The sequence below is a fragment of the Meriones unguiculatus genome, chromosome 2, assembly GCF_030254825.1.
Source record: "Meriones unguiculatus strain TT.TT164.6M chromosome 2, Bangor_MerUng_6.1, whole genome shotgun sequence".
Taxonomy (NCBI): Eukaryota; Metazoa; Chordata; class Mammalia; order Rodentia; family Muridae; genus Meriones; species Meriones unguiculatus.
Window position 1 is genome coordinate 38,645,960 of NC_083350.1, and position 18,967 is coordinate 38,664,926.

The 18,967-nt window shown below is 34.0% G+C and overlaps 1 protein-coding gene across 4 annotated transcripts in view; it reads right to left on the minus strand.

Annotated features, from left to right (window-relative positions):
• Positions 1-18,967, minus strand: part of Dmxl1 (Dmx like 1) — a 137,585-nt gene that overhangs the window by 51,517 nt on the left and 67,101 nt on the right. For all 4 annotated transcript variants that reach the window (XM_060377291.1, XM_060377290.1, XM_060377289.1 and 1 more), the window contains exons 20-28: positions 15,033-15,202; positions 14,321-14,418; positions 13,181-13,346; positions 12,305-12,566; positions 9,620-10,695; positions 8,645-8,836; positions 4,808-4,884; positions 912-1,039; positions 122-370 (exon numbers count right to left, since the gene is read on the minus strand). In XM_060377291.1, coding sequence (XP_060233274.1) covers positions 122-370; positions 912-1,039; positions 4,808-4,884; positions 8,645-8,836; positions 9,620-10,695; positions 12,305-12,566; positions 13,181-13,346; positions 14,321-14,418; positions 15,033-15,202 — 2,418 coding nt within the window. The remainder of the gene's footprint in view (positions 1-121; positions 371-911; positions 1,040-4,807; positions 4,885-8,644; positions 8,837-9,619; positions 10,696-12,304; positions 12,567-13,180; positions 13,347-14,320; positions 14,419-15,032; positions 15,203-18,967) is intronic.

Genomic DNA, 18,967 nt, shown 5'->3' on the forward strand with positions numbered 1-18,967 from the left:
ATCATCCAGATGAATAAAGCTTCAGCTTAAAAACAAAAACAAAAACAAAAAACAAGAGGAAGAGGAAGAGGAGAGAGGAAGGGTGAGAGAAAGGAAAAAGGGAGAGACAACAAAAACTTACCAGATAAAGCTTTTGAGTTGGTCTGTACTCTGCTGGGAACATGTGCTCCTCCACCAAATACTGCAGACCACATTTTTTCATTTAGGGGGTGGGCTACAATCCGAAACAGTTCATTACTAGAGTGTGTTGCCAGCCCATGAATGAAAAGACTAAGGTACACTGCTGTGAGAGTTTCACAAAGCAAGACTGTAAGTCCTGACTGGGCTTCTTCACCGGAAGAATTCAAAAGCTGAATTAGACAACTTACTCCTAGGACAAGAAGAAAAACAGCTGTCATTAACAAAAACAAAACAAAAAACTTTTAAAGTTAAACATTAAGCAGACATTTCAGCTTTTTAGGTTTTTAAAAAAATTTACTCAACCAGCATTAAATATTTTCCCCCTGGATTCATAACCAGTAGGTTATAATACTAAAATTACAACTGCTGAACCATTTGTTCAGTTTAGATAAACTGAAAATGTCAAATTGCATAGATAAAATTTTAGTGACATAAATATTTTATAAAATATTTTAAATTATTTAGGAAACAATTTAACAAAATGAGCTACTTTAACACAGTGATCAAGAAAATGAAATACTTAATTGTTTATTTGCTAATGTACTTCATAACAAGAGTTTTCTGTAAAAAAATGTTACTGAAGAACTTGCATTCTATTTGTAATGGTATCAACTCTAGCAACGTTTAACAATGATCATCAACTGGTAAAATTAGGCCAACTCTGCTTTTATCATTTAACATTTTCAAAAAAGGTAAAAAAAAAAAATCTTATATATGTAAGTTATTTATACCTGGCCATTGAGCTGGTGATGTGTTGGGAGTTACTGATTCATCTAAACTTCCTGTTCTCAAAGAATGTCGATGGGCAAGAAGTACTGTCTGATACACCATTCCAGTAAACTGATTTGTTTGAAATGAACTAAGAAAGGAAACAATATTTAATCCTAGATGAATTTCATATGTAATATTTCCATTCTTAGATACAGTTTCTAAGATACTTTAAATAGAAATTGTTCATGAATTATACTGTTATGTCTAAGTTTTATGTTGTACAGTGCTATAACATAGTAATACAGTATCCTCTAAGTGTAAATATAGACATCTTTAAGCTAAAACAAATTTGACAAGTGCCTAGTTTATATTTATTTAATGAAATATAGGGTAAGAATAGGTTAAAAGGAAAGAAAGAAAAAAGGAAGAAAGGAAGGAAGGAAGGGAGTTAGTGAGGGAGGGAGGAAGGAAGGAAGGAAGGAAGGGAGGAAGGAAGGAAGGAAAAAAGAAAGAAGGAAGAAAGGAAGTAAAGAAAAGAAAGACAGACACACGTTAGTTTGGGCCACAAAAAGCATGCTTATAACGTATAACTTTAAAACAAAGTTATCTGATGGAAAATGAAGGGAATCTAGGCTCCATTTCATTTTAATGGCTAGCCCGCCTTCTACCTATCTCTGAACCAGGCATTTAACACATACTAGAGAAAACAGCTTCCATCCCCATAAGTTATAATATAGTGGTGGTGGGAGGGATGGAATCTTAGCAATTTTTATCATAATGTTCTTGTTGAAATTATACATACCACACTATGAAGGCAAAGAAGATAACCATTATCACATATTTAAGAACTTTTGATAATTGCATAAACTATAAAGTAAATAAATAATAGCTTAGCATAAACTATTCTAACATTTTGATACCTAGCAGCAGAAAATACTTATAAAAATGATTGGAAGTAGTACTTGGGACATTCCTATGCTGTATATTCAGTAAATGAATATGATATTTACACTTAGTGCCTTAAAGCTGTTGTGCTTTGACATTTTGAGATATTTGTAAATATTCTTGGGCTTCATTTTCAGACTTAAGATCACAGAATCATAACAAAAACTCCCTTAGCCTGTAAAAAGATTTATAACAAGACAAAAACATGCTGATGAAATCAAGCCAATATTCAATTACATAAATGAACTCAGGATCAAAAATAAAATTGAGGCTACTTTGGGAATATATAACTGGGTTGGTAAGTGGAGCTGCCCATGGACAATAGAGATAAGATGAACTGACAACCAAAAGCCAATAGCAATGGTAGCTGATACTATGTAAGAGATAACAAACTCACCAAAACATCTCCATACACAGAAGGAAACTTAGCAGAATATTTAAAAAGAATGTTATACTTAAAGTTTTCTAAATTTAAAACATAAAAATAAAGTATAAAAACAGGAGAAATGATTAAGAGATAGAGAGGAACATGACATGCATAGTGGACTAGGAATCTCCTAATTTTCCCTCCACCATGGATGTACCAAAAATATCTATCAATGTATTGATTCCTTCTGCAAAAAAGTCAGAAACCAGTTGAGAACTCCCTGACAATTGAGAAAAAGTCTATATAAATAGGTAGGAAAAGCTAAGGCAACTCAGGTATGAACTCAATAAAGACATGGGTAAACCTCATGTACTAATCTGTAATTCTAAAGTTCTCCACAACTACACCCTTTTTATTTGTTAAATAGTTTTTTTGAGAACGTCATTTATAAATACTATTTACATCACATCTTCTCACTCCAATGCTTCTACTGTCCCTCCTACTCTCTCGCATTCATGACTTATTATTGCTATACATATTTATTTGTGTGTGTATGTGTGTGTGTGGAGAGAACTATTGAATTCTAGTAGTGATACCTTAGTGATGCTCCTATGTTCATGTGGTCAGGGCTGATCAGTTGCGACTGGAAACCTATCAAGAGGTTTGTCCCTGGAGAAAATTGATTCTCCCTATCTTAGAAGCCACTGACTATTTTTTAGCTCTTCATCTAGAGGTGGGGCATTGAGAAATTTCCCTGTCTAGGCTGTTTAGGCAACCATATTGCTTGTAATGTCTAGAAGTCACTATCTTGCAGCAGGAATCTGGGTTCTCTAGCTCTTACAATCTCTCTGGCCTCTCTTGCATGATTTCCCCCTGAACTTTTGGTGTAGGTTTTATGTTATAGATGTATGATTGGGGTTAGATATTCCCTGCTCAATTATTCAAAACTCTTGATTTATTAACTACGAAAATAGAAAGGATTATAAATAAAAGGCCACTCTAGTCTTAACAGGTACAAACGTACTCCCAGGAAGTACTACTAACTGGAAATAGTAAATAATCAAAACAAAACAGAGTCCCTACATTGTTAATCTTCCATTCCCATCACTGACTGACCCTGGGTTTACAGAACACCCCTGGCAAGAGTAATCAGTGGCCTTGGTTTTTACTAACTTGAATTGAAAATTAAAGAAACAATCATTAATTCTTCCTTTGTGGCAAAATGGATGAATTCTGAGGATATCCTATTAACTGAAATAAGTCAGGCACAGGGGAAAAAAATACTACCATTTTTCTCAAGCATGGATTCTGTTACAGTTATGTCATGGAAGCAGTTGAGTGAAACAGTGGTGACCAGAGACTAACAAAACAAGGATAAAACACAGAGGCTGTGTAACAAGTCCAGAATTTCAGTTAGATAGAAGGAATCATTTCTAAAGTTCTATAGCACAGCATGGTGGCTACTGTTTATACTGTGCTATTTTAAAATACCTATGACAAGGTTTTGAATCTTATCACCAAGATGGTAAATAATTTATTGCCCAGTTTTGATTACTACACATTGTATGCACTGCGATATTAAACATACCAAACATTGTACTGCATAGATATGTATAATCAATATGTATATATTGAAAAACTGATTTTGCAACCTTAAAAATAAAAAAGTGTTTCTTGTATTTTATTTTCATATGCTTTAGAAGCCTGTTTTTTCTAATGAAAGATAAAAAAGAGAGTTGATCTGAAAGGACAGAAGAAAAACTGTTATCACGATATATCGTGTGAAAAAGAATCTATTTTCAATAAAAAGAGAAAAGGAGACAAAAAAGAATTTCTAAAATATAAACATCTAGAGAGAAAATATTACAGACACATATACCAATATCTAAAAAATAAAACTAAGATTTATGAGATAAAACCAAAACATAAAAGAATGCATGAAGTTTGAAAAAAAAAAAGATGGACACACAAGTTCTAGTATCTGTACAAAATAGAAGTCATAATATTTAGACAAATAATGTTATTTTTTATAATGTTATTAAGAGTATTTTGAAAAACTAAAACTAGACTATATACCAGAATGCCATTTTTTAGGCTTTTAACAAGTTATACTGAAGCTAGTATGAAGAGAAAAGTCCTATATAAAAAATCTGTGAAAATTTTCTCAATTCCATGTCAGTCACTCCTTTGTCTATGTGCCTCAGACTTTTTGTTATATAAAAATTATAGAACTTAACATTCAAGTATGATACTATATTATTTATCATCAATTCATGTATCTGTTTTTAATGATAATCTTAGGGAAAGAGTATGCTACTCATTTAAAAAGCCTCAAAATCTATCATAGTATCTAGCATGACAGCAGTGATCAAGTATATGCAGCTAATTAAATTACAGTAATAAGGATTGGTTTCCTATTCCTTCATCATAAAGGTACAGAATGAACTTTCAAAGACAAAAAATGTATTCAACATTTCAAGCATTATGTTTTTTTTTTCATTTACTGAAAGCAGTTTAATTGTACAGTTTTGAATTAATAATGTATAAATAGGAAACCTCACTGTTTACTGAAAGTGATCTTCAATTTCACAAGAAGGTATTTACCTGTAGTTATGACTACCACAAAGGCACTGATAAATACAAGCTGAAAGTGAGGCTGCTAAAGTATGCATTACTTGTACCTGGGGGGAAAAACAAATACAATTACTTTAACTTAAAAAAAAGGTATAATGTTTCCAGAAATGAAATGAAAATTTTTGCCTCTGTAAGTTATCTTCTTTTTTTCCCTCCATAAGAACAGTTTCTACTTATAGAAGTCATTCTATAGAAATGTTAAAGAAAAAATACAGTTCTTTGGTAAAAATTACAAAAGACACAACCAATTCTCTTTCCAGAGCAAAGTGGAGAATAACATACCAAGAACAATATATGTATGTCCTTCAAAACTGAATCTGTTTTTTTTTCTTAAGCAAAGTATGAATAAGCAATACTAATAAATGATAGTTCACTTATATACAGGTCACCGAAGAAAATGCTAGCATGTATTACAGTTATCAGAGAGGGAAACTTTAGAAAAAGGAAAACTAAGAAAGGCAGTTAAAAATCAAATAATTGTTTTAAGAAGAAAGAATTCTAACTTGAGATGGCAGGAGCTATAATAAAAACAAGATTGAAGGTTAAGGCAGAAGAAAGCAGATTAGCATATAAAAGATTATCTGATTATGAAGCATTAGTCTTTCATGGAGATATAAATGGGTACTGTTAGACAAAAGTCTAATTTGTTTTTTGGATTCTATTGTCAATAATACCTATGGTTAAAATATATATACTGAAGATGGCAAAAATGCAAGTAACAATAACTTGTAGTTTCTCTACAATAGAGAGTTGGCATCTATTTCTCTATTCACTGGCCTTGTGACTTCTCTGACCAATGAACAGAGGAGAAAGAATGTATGAACCTTGACCTACAACTCAAAAGGCCTGGCAAAATCTACTCTTGCTCTTAAAGAGTTGCTCTTAAAGCTCTGCAATTTTTGTATGAAAAACAGAGACAAAATGTTAGTAGGCTATGAGGTATATAAACACGTGGATAAACATTCCTCTGAGCGAGTCTCTGAGGGTATTTCCAGGAGACAAAAATATCTGAAATCAGTAGTCTGATTAAAACAGATTGACCTCTCATTTTCCAATCAACTGTAAGAGAGTGTAAAAATACTTTGTCACCACTCTCCCTTCCCCATCTTCAGAAAGTAACTGAACTGAGGGCTCTTCAGAGATGTCTAGCCATTTACTTTTAAACTAAAACTTAATTCCCAAGCTTTGACCCTGGACTGGAGCTATAAAGTCAGTTCTTCTATCCACCAGCTTACCATGTACAGATCCTTGAGCAACTTAGGCTTCACAGTCACCACAATGTTTACATGAGCATGGCTCCTGTTTGTTGCCCAGCTGGTGGACTGTGTAAGGGTTAGGACATATGGCCTTGTTGGAGGAGGCCTGTCACTGGGGTGAACTTTGAAGTTTCAAAGGCCCATGCTAAATCAGTCTCTCAGTCTCTCTGCCTCCTGCCTATGGATCAGGATATAAGTGCTTTGCTACTGATCCAGCACAGTGCCTGCCGCCATTCTTCTTGCCACAAGATCATGGCCTAACCCTTTGAAATGTTAAGCAAGCACCCAATAATGCTTTTCTTTTATAAGCTGCCTTGGTCAGAATGTTTCTTCAGTAACATACCAATTATTTATAAACAAAATTCCTCCCCTCTTCCTCCTTTCCTGTTCCATCTCACTCTTCATTCATCCTATCAGTCCTACTTCTCTGAAGAGACCAGTTTAACACACTTGGCTTGCCTGTTGGAGGATGAGATGAGACACACTCAAATCTGTCAATCACGAGAAAATAATTGAGGCTGCCCTACATCACCTAGAATGTAGTGACCCACCAGGAGATCAAGAATAAATGAATGCGTTCAGATACCAGCCAAGTTGGCTCAAATCAAAAGAAATACCAAACCAACTGACAGATAAAGTTAAAGCCAGTCAATTTGAGAATAGCTCTTAAGCAGCAAAAGCTACGTAAGAAGAAAAGCTAATGTGATACAGCATGGAGCCCTGTAAAGAATGCTGATAGCCAGCAAGATGGTGCAGCAGGTAAGTACTTGACAACAAGCTTGAGTTTGATCCCTGGAACCACATTACAAGTAGGGAAGGGATTTCCAAAAGTTGTCCTCTTATGGCCGTATGTGAGTTTTAGCTTTCTTGTGTGCACCACACACACATATACAAATATACAAAATAAATGTATATATAAGTATAATAAAGCAATAGAATTAAACCAGGAATGCAGTATGCAGGAATGAGCATAGTTTTCAGGATATTAATTTTCAAACTAAATAGTAATACTATAGGGATTTGTACTATAGAGTAATACAAGAAAAGAAGTGGGGAAAAAATACCAACAAATTCTAAGAATTAAGCATATAAAAAAAGGGCAAAATTGAGGAAGAAGAGTCTACTATCAAGGGGTCAGAAAATTAAACTGGCATGGTATCATAACTTGGAAGGTAACAGGAATCTTTAGACTATGACGGAAAAAAAAAATTCCAAGGTCTATACCAAAACCGTCAGTCAAACTGAGTCACTAATGGGATCTCAAGAAAGGTAAGATGAACTATAGTATGAACAGGATATAAAGGACAGTGAGATGAATAAGATGGTAGGATCAATTAAATTATCTGTACTATAATTAGGGTATTTTAAAGAAGTTGCAAACTTCTTAGAAACGAACTTATTCCTGAGCCGATCTCACAGATATTCAATAAATTCAGAATGAACTGAGGAATTCAAACTTTTAGCAGACGATTCTGCCAGCCTGAGACAAGACCAGAGACAAGATACCTCATGTTGCTTTTAAAATGTGTAGTTTAACATTAACTAAAGAATACTTTACTTACCTGTGAGAGCTCTTCCACCAAAATATTACAATTCTGTCCATTAAAAAAATATAGTATCTATTCCTCTGAAAGCAGTTCTACCCTTTATAAACTTAAGAATGCCCAGCAAGATGGTTCCTTAGGTCTGCACCTGTCAACAAACCTTCATCAGGTTCATCGTGAGTTAGATCTCCAGAACACGGTAGAAGAGAACTGTCTGATTCCTGCAGATGTCTTCTGACCTCTACGTGTACGTGGCATGTGTGCCCCCATATACATAAACATATTTTTGATGCAATAAAAAGCTTAAAGATCACTGATGTGTCTACACATACACCTGTTTTCATTTTATATGTATGTGTGGTCTTTAGTTGCATTTATTTATGTTTACTTATTTATTTATTGGATCATAATGTGGATATAAAAGCCAGTAGACAACTTGCTGTAATCTGTTCTCTTCTTCTACCATGTGGATGCAAAGCATCCAATGAAGGTTTTCAGGTCTGGTAATAAGTGCCTTTAACCACTACATCGTCTCTGCTGCCCAGGTGTTTATGATATGCTGAATTGAAAAAAAAAAAGAAAAATCAAGTATCCTATAAGATGTAGCTAAAATAGTAAGTCTGGCCTATAGCCAGAATTCCTTAAACCACAATTGTTAATACAATAAATACTATGTCTAGTCTGGTGTTTTAATTTGTTTAGTAAGAAAGGCTTAACATTTATATTTTCATTTTACCATTCTATGTAGGTAAATTAAAAGCTTAAAAACAAAATGAAAATACTCATAAGAATCAAAATATAACAGATTCAGAAAATCAAGTACTTGAGTGAAAGGATGTCTACTTGGGGAAATGAGCCATTAGCGAGAAGGAATCTAACAGAGGGTACATGTGGGAAATCCAATCAAACATTTTATACATATGAGAAAATGTTAACATAAACCCATCATTTTATCTAAATAATATATGTTGATAAGAAAAACAAAGCTTGAGATGAAGCATACTTACTTTATTGCTTTGGCTATCAGGATGAGGTGGTGAATCAAAATTTATTATGGCATGTAGAATATCATGTGTTAGATTACTAAGATGTAACAATGGGTTGGCAACTACTGTTTTGGCACTGGCTGTACAAGCAAAAAGAAGAGGCACTGAAGTTTGTTCTGACAAAGGGTTAGGAAATATTGGTTCTGCTGTTTCCTTAAAAGAGAGAGAGAGAGAGAGAGAGAGAGAGAGAAATTAAGCAACTATTTTTATTTTTAATTGACTCCTTAAGTAATTCAGACGATCTTTCAGAAACCTTCAAAATTAAAAATTAAAAGCACTCAAAGTACATATACTTTAAATTGTTATGATCTGAAGTACATTTCTACAACTGTATCTAGAATGATAATACTCTTAATACTCCTCAATAAGGTATAGCTCATTACCTCAGAAGGCATTTGTAAGATTGTATTCATACCAATTAGCACGTCGTAACACCTGACAAAATCTGTTCTGCAATTGTAACGTACATAGCTCTACCAATTCTTAATACGACTACATACAAAGATTAATTCCTTATAGTAAATGTAAAAAAAAGGAAATCAAGTTTTAATATTTAAAACCAAAAACACAATACCGAAAACTATTTCAGACACATATTATCTTTTTCGTTATATAAGGCTTTTGAATTTTAATATTATAATGTAATGTATTAAGTGTAAATGTATTAAAATATAATCATTATAGATTACATTACTTCCTTTCTTTTCCTTTTCTCCACATATTCTATATTTGACTGGTGAAAGTTATATACCTGCCAGTGTGATAGCACTGGTACAATAAAGATACATGCCTTTAATGCCAGCACATGGGAGGCAGAGGTAGAGGCAGAGGCAGGAGGATCTCTGTGAGGATTAGTCTAGTCTACAGAGGGTGCTACAGACTAGCTAAAGTTACATGATCACACCTTCCCTCAAAACAAAGCAAAATGTTACATACCTGCTGGGATTCTTGTAAAAGTAAAATTAATTCCATTCTCACAGATGCAAGACCCCCACCATGAGAGCCATGAAGTACGCAGTAACTAAGAAACATTCTTAAGAGTGACTGATACTTCAGGAGCCACTGTCTTTTTTCTTGGAAACTTTCTTTCAGTTGCTTCACTTTTGTCTGGCGATTCAAATCATCAGCATCCTCACTTAATCCAGATTCATCTATACTTTGGCTAGATGTGGACTGCAGTTGTTCTGCATCTGAGCAAAAGTCACAAGTCCTCTGAAGAGCTATTACCTCTTTTTCAAGCCAGTGGTAAAGTTGGTAACGCAATTTCCCACCATCTATTTCATAGCCAGTAGATAAAGTACGAAGTTCTACTGTGAGAATCTTTAAACACGCTCTAAATTTTAGTTGAACAGCAATTATATCTTCTGATGGATGTAAAATGTCACTTTCATCTAGTGTGCTTACAGAGTCTGTGTAACTGCTTAATTCGTCTATTTTATCTGTTTTTTTCTGCAAAGGTTTTATGTCTTTCATTGAAATAGGGGGATCTTCATTTTCTTCATCGTTATCACTATCCCATTTCAACTCCAAAGAATCGTCCTGAAATACCATACTCGGCTGGCTCCAATCAAAAGATAAGGTAGAGTTTGACTGCCTCTCCGAGGAGCCCTCTGAAGAAGATTCAAAACCATTTATAAAGGACTGTGACCAGTCAATAGCAGATGACTTATCTTCTTTTGCATCTGACTTTAGTGGAGAAGAATCTTTACTAGTAAAAAAATCAGAAGGTCTACAAAACAGTTTTGTTTTCTTGATGACCTTGGGCATCTTTGACAGTACTTCTAAAGCCAACATCGGGCAGCCAGCTTTTAGGTGAGTACTAGCAGTACTAAAAAATAATCTTCTTTCACTTAGATTAATTGTTCCTGCCAGTCCACTTTTCCCTGTTAAAGCCATGTGAGTTGAAAATGTATCAGATGATCCAAAATGACGTCTTAGCAAAAGAGGATGTGTTCTCAGGTAATTGTAGAAATTAAAGACTACAGGATTACAGGCTGACATCATGACTTGATCTGAAAGTAAATTCATTTATGAATCAGGAGAATCTCAATATATGAACTAAAACCTTGCAATTATGAATCCCCTTTTCTCTGATGAAACTTGATCAGGTCTTTGGATGAATTATAATAGACCAAGATAATCCATATCACTAAACAGACAAGAACACATTTCACAAATATGTTTTAATACCACAGGTAATCAAAGGCCATACTACTTTCCAACTGAAACAAAGTCTTCAGACAGAATCCTTACCTCTTTTCTATCTTCCATGGAGAAACCTCTTGAATCAGCTTGTTTAGTCCTTTCTTTTCTGACCAAAAATGCTATGTTCTATGTATACCCCAAGTTGAACTTGAAAGAGTCCCATGATTTTAAACACCATTTATATGCTGTTAATTTGTATACCTCTATTTCCTCTTTCCAAATTGCACATTTCTACTTACTACAAACATTTTTGCCCTTTGGACTTTTTATTTCATGTGCTCGTGGTACACATCACCCTTTATCTTTTGGTTCACCTGCTATTTCAACTAGTCCTTTGCCCAAAGATCATCTAATTCAGAAGGCTTCCTGATCCAATCAACACTCTATCATACTATTCACTATTACGCCAGCTAAAAACCCAGGAGTATCCTTAATTTCTAATTCCTTTATATTCCATATCAAATTTAGTTCTGTGTAATCACAACTAAGATTATCCTATATCCAAATACTTCTCCCTGGTTGTAGTATCATACTGTTACTATCATCTAAGCCACTATTATCACTTTTCTTTCAGAAGAACTCAGATTTAAATCTTTTAGAAGCATGCAATCTTGCGTTATCACACACATAGTATATATTCACAATTATTTTAAAAAGACATGTAAGTTTAATAAAGTGATGCTTTCCCTCCATTGTGAAGAAGCCAATTTGAAAACCTTTACTTTCATATGGCTAAAAGACTTGAAAATTTGAGTCTCATAGCTTTCTTCTGAGTTTGGAAAGAAGCATAACTTCCTAACTACATATATATTGCCACATCAAACAGTATAAACTAGGAGCCACACTACTTACTATTCGAAATAGTAAGCTGAGCTAAACCAGCTACCACATATAGTTCAATCCCGCCTCTGAAAAAACAATGAAAAAGGAAACCCCACCATTTTTATACTAATTCACGAAGGAACTTCACTTTAATGGAGCACTATAAGACTGTATTACAAAAGAAAAAAAAAAAAAAGAAGTAAGATTCTAAAGGATATATTTTAAATAATCTCTATATTTCTGTTCCCATGCACTCAACAGTCAAGGATTTGATTGGTTTACGGTTCTTTAATCACAACCCATATACTGAATATGTTTTTCTTGTAAGAATTATAAAACTGATTACCAACTGTAATAACTCAATCTAATATTAAAAATTGACTTTATATTACCATTTCTCTGAAGTATTTAAAATTAACTGTTGGTAATATTGTTGTTTTCTGTTTTAAATGGTTTTTCTTTCTGACACAAAACACCATTTAGTGAGAAAGATCAAAAAATTTAGTAATTTGTATTATATTAGACCATACAGTGGACTACATCCTAAGAAAACAGCAACAACATTCTTATTAAAATACTGGAGGAATAGCTTACCTTCATCCTCTGTAGCTGGTTGCTTTATTAATGTTTCCAGAGCAGCAGTATAATCTTCTAAAATCCAATGTGCCATACTCCGAAGAAAGGGGTCATGATGTGCATTTATGTTTGATGAACTGAGCTCATTGGCTTGAGAACCAATTCCCAAAACTTTTTTGCGTAAAATAGATTTGTATGTTGCAGATTTATCAAATTCAGATTCAAAAAGTCTTGCTATTACAAGAGCCAACTGAATGTCATTCAGTTTCTCGAGACAAACCTTAAAAAATTTTGTTTATAAATAAAGTCAGTTTTTAAGAGAAACCCAACTTACTTCCTTTAAAATGTATATTTATTTATTTTTAAATTTATCAAGCAAAAATGCAACAATCACATGTATATTGCCTACTTTAGTAAATTTACATTGATAACATCTATAAAATTATTTGCTATTATTAAGCAAGTATTTTAAAAAAAAATAACTTGACCTGATGATATGGATAATGAATAATCCTATCCAGTGCCGATTAAACCTACAATTTTATTTTATTTCTTATACCTCAATTCTTTTCAATTCACCTGATCAGACTAGAGTTTTCTAATTAAAAAGCTATTTTTCCTCAAGTCCATCAAATAAAAGAGCCAGATAGTCTTCAAATGTGTAGTAATACAAAAATATTCATTTTGCGAAACCTATTCTATCCCAGTTCAAAAAATATCACTCCAGTTAAATGGTAAAAACAAAAAAGCTACAATGAAATATTAGCAGTTACTTTAGGTACCTAGCCGTGTATTATGTCTACTAAAGTTAAAATTAAAAATAAAAATTTCAAATTTAGATAAATTGCTTAAAGAAATGATAACACTAACTGAAAGGAAAGTTCAACTGATTACCTCAATTGCATCTCTGAGGCAACCACCCAGAAGAAAAAATGCTGCAGAATGTTCAAACCTTTGCTTGCCTAATAAAGAAAAGGCATTTTTCAAAGCTGCTTTACGCCACCTTTCTTCCTCAAAATTGTGCCCAAAAAACTGTGTCATTTTGGTGTCTTTTTGAGATCTATAAAGGAATAAAAATTGTGAAAAATTTAAAATACAACTCTGAATCAGCATTTTATAGTTAGGACTTTGAAGGAGAAAGATAGCAAATTAGAAGGCAGTCTGCACTACAGAGCAAGACCCAGTTACAATAAAAGTTCTAACAATAAAAACAAAATATTTATCATTTTACAAATTACTAAACATCTGCATTTTTTACTAGTAGGAGAAGATTAGGTAAGTATTTATTTTTATACATAAACCTCAGAAGTTATTTAAAAATTCTCTTTCAAATTGCAAAGTGAACTGCATTAGCAGCACTCAGAAAAAAACTAAATTTGTGCAGAATTTTACTAATCTTATATGAAGATAATTTACATATTATCATTTGAAATCTCATCAATAATTTTGTTCTACCTATTTAGAAATGACAGAAAATAATCCTGAAATACAATAGTCTTAGAAAACTCATATATTAAACATCAAAAAATTTTCCAAAGGTTGCCATTCTGAAACAGAATACCAAACAAACACTGGTAATCATGGAGGCCATGTGCTCTTGATGAGTGAGATGGAAGAGAACAGTACCCAGAAGAATAGCAGTTTCTGGAATATCCTGGTCCACATCCCTCAATATCAAAGTACAGATGCTTATCCTAGATTCTACTGTTTCTTATCATGTTCCCTGATGCTGATGCAAGTTCACCTTGAAACGTTTGTTTTCTACTCCACTTTCTTCCTCCCTGCTTTTTGGTGATGAGGAAAATGTTCTTAGAATAAGCAATTCGGGAAAGGGAGAATGTGTTTTTAGACTGATAAATGCTAAAACAAACTGCAGTGATCTGGTTTCTTCCACTGTAGAACATATGCAATCTTCTTCCCTATCAAGAATCTCCTTAAACACAAAAAACTAAGAACATACTCAGTAAGGACATACTTTCTGCATTCAATCTAAATGAAAAGTGACTTTTAGCTTTGAAGCTGTCTTTTACTTACCTATATAATCCCCAAATCACAGCCTTTTTTTTCATTGCAAGGTAAAAAATTGCAGCATCTAAAGGATCATTATTTCTATGAAAGGCTGCTTTGGCTACCTACAATTGGAAAACAGTAGTCAAATCTTTTATGAAGTAGGTTGTGAGTGAACAAATAATTTCTCTTACATACAAGATCAGTACAGGCTATTTCTATATTCAAATTTAAATAAGCACATAAATACATGTATATATGCATAACTAGTAAGCACTTATAACTAGTAAGCAGATTATACACAGAAGAGGTGACAGAACTATAACAGCCTTCATTAGAAACCCTCCTAAAGTTGTATTTATCCCAACAAATATTTCAGAAATTTAGAAATATACTAGTAAACAAATGTGCTAACTAGAGGTTGAGGTTGCTAGGCCTAGCAGCAGAGGCTTAGAATCACAACAGCTCAAGAGTTTTAGACAGAACTGCACATTCAAAGCCAACATAAGGCAATGTACTGAGACCATTAAGTCAAAAGATGGCTGAGCTGCAGACTCTGCTCACTGGTATAATGTCTGCCTAGAATTCATAAAGCTCTTGGTCCAAAACTCATTATCACACACACAAATTATGATGCTGTTTCTATCACACAATGGATAAAATATCAGATAAGGCAGGATGTCATTAAACAAATATTCAAAACACATTTTTTTATAGTTACACCCAAATAAACACTTACTTTTTCTATGCATTTGCGTAAGATGCGAGCATTGCGAACCCACCACCCCACACCCATTGCTCTCAGTTCAGACCAAGTCGGATCATCTTTCTGCATGGCCGGCAACATGTTTAGCAGTTCTTCCTCTGCTACCGAGTGAAAAGCCCAAGCAAAATGCCCAGTAGAGAGGCCTGAAGAGATGTCAAAAAGACATTTATAAGCAATGCAAATATTATTTAATGATTATCAGAAATGTGTATTTGTGCAATAAATATACAATTATTTTAGGTTTTTAATTATTTACATAAATTAGCTCCAAATAATCTTAGTTAATATGTAAATGAATTATGTTTTTCAATGAACCAAGTACTTAAAATACAAAGTAAAATGACATATTCTTTAACTCTGCAGACTCCTTTTACCATAACACATGTAGGAGAGTAATATCTTGGAAACAGCATAAGAAATGAAAGTGTAAAATTCAGATTTTTAGGAAACCATCTGCTACTAAGTACACATCCTGCGATTACGATTTAAGAAAAACATTTCTAGGTTGATTTTATCTGTAGCTCCTTGAAACTGTGATGGTGACCAGTCTGAACTAGAAATCAGATGCTCTGGGGCAGTTTTAGCTCTCTCAGAACAGGCCTTTTGCTCTTGTGAGATATCTGCCTTACGATCTGTGCAGATTGCTACATGTGTCAGTGAAAAGTATTGTCCTTTTTAAAACCTTTCTCCAGACATAAATTACTTGTTATTTGTGATTTTTTTGAATAAAGATACTATCCCGATGCATAGATTTAAAATCCACTTCTTTGAAAATATACAAAATGTTTATGGGAAAATCACTGTGATGCAGTATTTCTGCTCTCTAGCTATTACCCACCATCTTTCCGAGAATATCAGAAAAATGCATATAGATCAATATTTATCACCTTGCACAAAACTAAAATTCAAATGGATCAAAGACCTCAACATAAAACCAGAAACACTAAACCTGTTAAAGGAAAAAGTGGGGAAGAGCCTTGAACTCATTGGCACAGGAGACAACTTCCTGAACAGAACACCAACAGCACAGGCTCTAAGAGCAACAATCAGTAAATGGGACCTCGTGAAACTGTAAAGCTTCTGTAAAGCAAAGGACACTGTCTTCAGAACAAAATGACAGCCTACAGACTGGGAAAGGATCTTGACCAACACTGTTATCTGACAGAGGGCTAATATCCAGAATATATAAAGAACTAAAGAAGTTAAAAAGCAAGAAATCAAGTAATTCAATTAAAAAATGGGATACAGAGCTAAACAGAGAATTCTCAATAGAGGAGTATCGAATGGCAGAGAAACACTTAAAAGAAATATTCAACATCCTTAGTCATCAGGGAAATGCACATCAAAACAACACTGAGATTTTACCTTACACCCATCAGGATGGCTAAGATCAAAAACTCAAGTGACAACATATGCTGGAGAGAATGTGGAGAAAGGGGAACCCTCCTCCACTGCTGGTGGGAATGTAAACTTGTACAACCATTTTGGAAATCAGACAATTAGGAATAGCTCTTCCTCAAGATCCAGCTATACCACTCCTAGGCGTATATCCAAAAGATGCTCAAGGATACAACAAGGACACTTGCTCAACCATGTTCATGGTGGCTTAATTATAATAGCAGAAGCTAGAAACCACACAGATGTCCCTCAGCTGAGGAATGGATACAGAAATTGTGGTACCTTTACACAATGGAATACTACTCAGCAATTAAAAACAAGGAAATAATGAAATCCGCAGGCAAATGATGGGAACTAGAAAAGACCATCCTGAGTGAGGTATCCCAGAAGCAGAAAGACACACATGGTATATACTCACTTATAAGTGGATATTAGAAATATAATATAGGACAATCATTAAAATCTACACACCTAAGGAAGCTAACCAAGAAGGAGGACCCTGGGTAGGATGATCACTACACATTAAGAAAGGCAAAGGGTATGGACATTGGAAGAGGGGAAAAAAACAGGGAACAAAGACAGGAGCCTACCATGGAGGGCCTTTGAAAGACTCTACCCTGCAGGATATCAAAGCAGAGGCTGATAATCATAGCCACGCACTGGGCAAAGTGCAATTTAATTTTATTTTAACTTATTTTTTTAATGATTGTTCTTCTCTTGAAGAGTTTAAGTTAGCCTGGGTATAACTCCATTTTGGAATAAAGAGCCATCTTTACTGGGAGCTGAACTCAGGTATGAGGAAATATCACAGAATATACACTTGGCAGAAAACAAAGTTAACTCTCCTAGCAACAGCCTCCAGGAAATATCACAGAATAAATACTTCACAGAAAATAGAGACAATCTCTCTGGCAATAATCAATGAGAACTGGTTGGGAATTGGCTGGGAAAATTCTCCCCAATGTTTCAGATATAGTTTAGAAGAATAGCAATTGTGATTACATGCCTTAGGCAATTGTAATTATGTGCCTCAGAGGAGGTCACCTCACCCCTCTAACTTTTATGTCAAGGCATGAACCCCCCTGCTAGCTGTCATGGAAACATGTGCCTCCCTGCTTGTTATTATGGAACTCCCCTGCTTGCAGTCTTTCCTTGAGCTCACCTAGGGCTCGAGGTCCCACTTCTCTACTGCTGTGTCAGTGAGATGTGGGTCCCGAGTTCGACTGCTCTCATAATAAAACTCTCTTGCTCTTGCATCAAATCATCTCCTCGTGGTCTCTGAAGGTCCCATGAACCTGGCATTACACTCTATGTAAATCCAAGTTTATTACCTATTTTATTTTCCTTCTGAAGAACATTTCAATATTTTTTATAGATCTGATTTCCTTTCCCAACCTATCCACATTTCTAAATGCCAGCTTCGAATACCTAGAAAAGTATTCTACCTGGAACCTCCAGTGCCCACACCTAGTAGAATCCCAGAATTCCCTACCAGGTAACACAGGGCCACAACCAAGAACCAGAGAGAGCAGCGGAAACCTTGGAAAAAAAAAAAAAAACACGCATCCACCAAAAACAAGATAAAATCAACACCTAGAATTTCAATTATCCCAAACCTAGATGTATAGATAAAATCCACCATAAAAACTGTAACAGCCAAGAAAATGTATCTCCACACGAGCATAGCAACCCTACCACAGTAGGCACTGTCTCATAATTTCATATTAAGGCTTTTAAAAAACTTTCATTTTATTTTATTTTTTTATCCACAGGTCCTTTGGTTATTTATTACGGTTTCCAGTATGGTATTTGGTTCTTGTGCCTCTGCTTAGACTTTTTCCTTCTGCTTGTTTTGTCCTATTTCAATGTGTTAATTTTTGCCTTATCTTTTATATTGTATTGTATTATTCCTTATAATCCTGCTTTCTAATAAAAAAATAGACTGGGAGTGGATCCAGATGGGAGGGAATTGGGGAGGATCTGGGAGTAGTAGGACGGGAAAATGGTAATTAGGATATATTATGTAAGAAAAAGATCTACTTTCAATTAAAAGAAAAAAATAGCAAAAGAAAATAAGTACTTTCATAATCATAAGAATTATAAGTATGCAGAAAATATTTAATATGCCAAAACCTCCAGTAAAGTATAAATTAAAATTATAAGAATAATCACTATTATCTAGACGAACAGCCACTATATAAAAATAATTCTTTCCAAATATTTGTAGAAAAAGGAAACACTATTTGATACTGGTGAGAATAAAGGCTGTCATAGGCATTATGGAAAACTATATAATATTACCTCATAAAACTAAAAATACAACTGCCATGTAATTCAGTATTCTGGATACAGACTAAAAGGAGTTGAAATTAATACGTTGAAAAGATAAATGCATCCAATGTTCACTGCAGCATTATTCACAACAACTCTGTTTAAAAAGTTACTAAAATGTCTATTAATGAGTAAATAAGGAAAATGTATATATTCCCAGTGGAATGAAATCCTAGTAT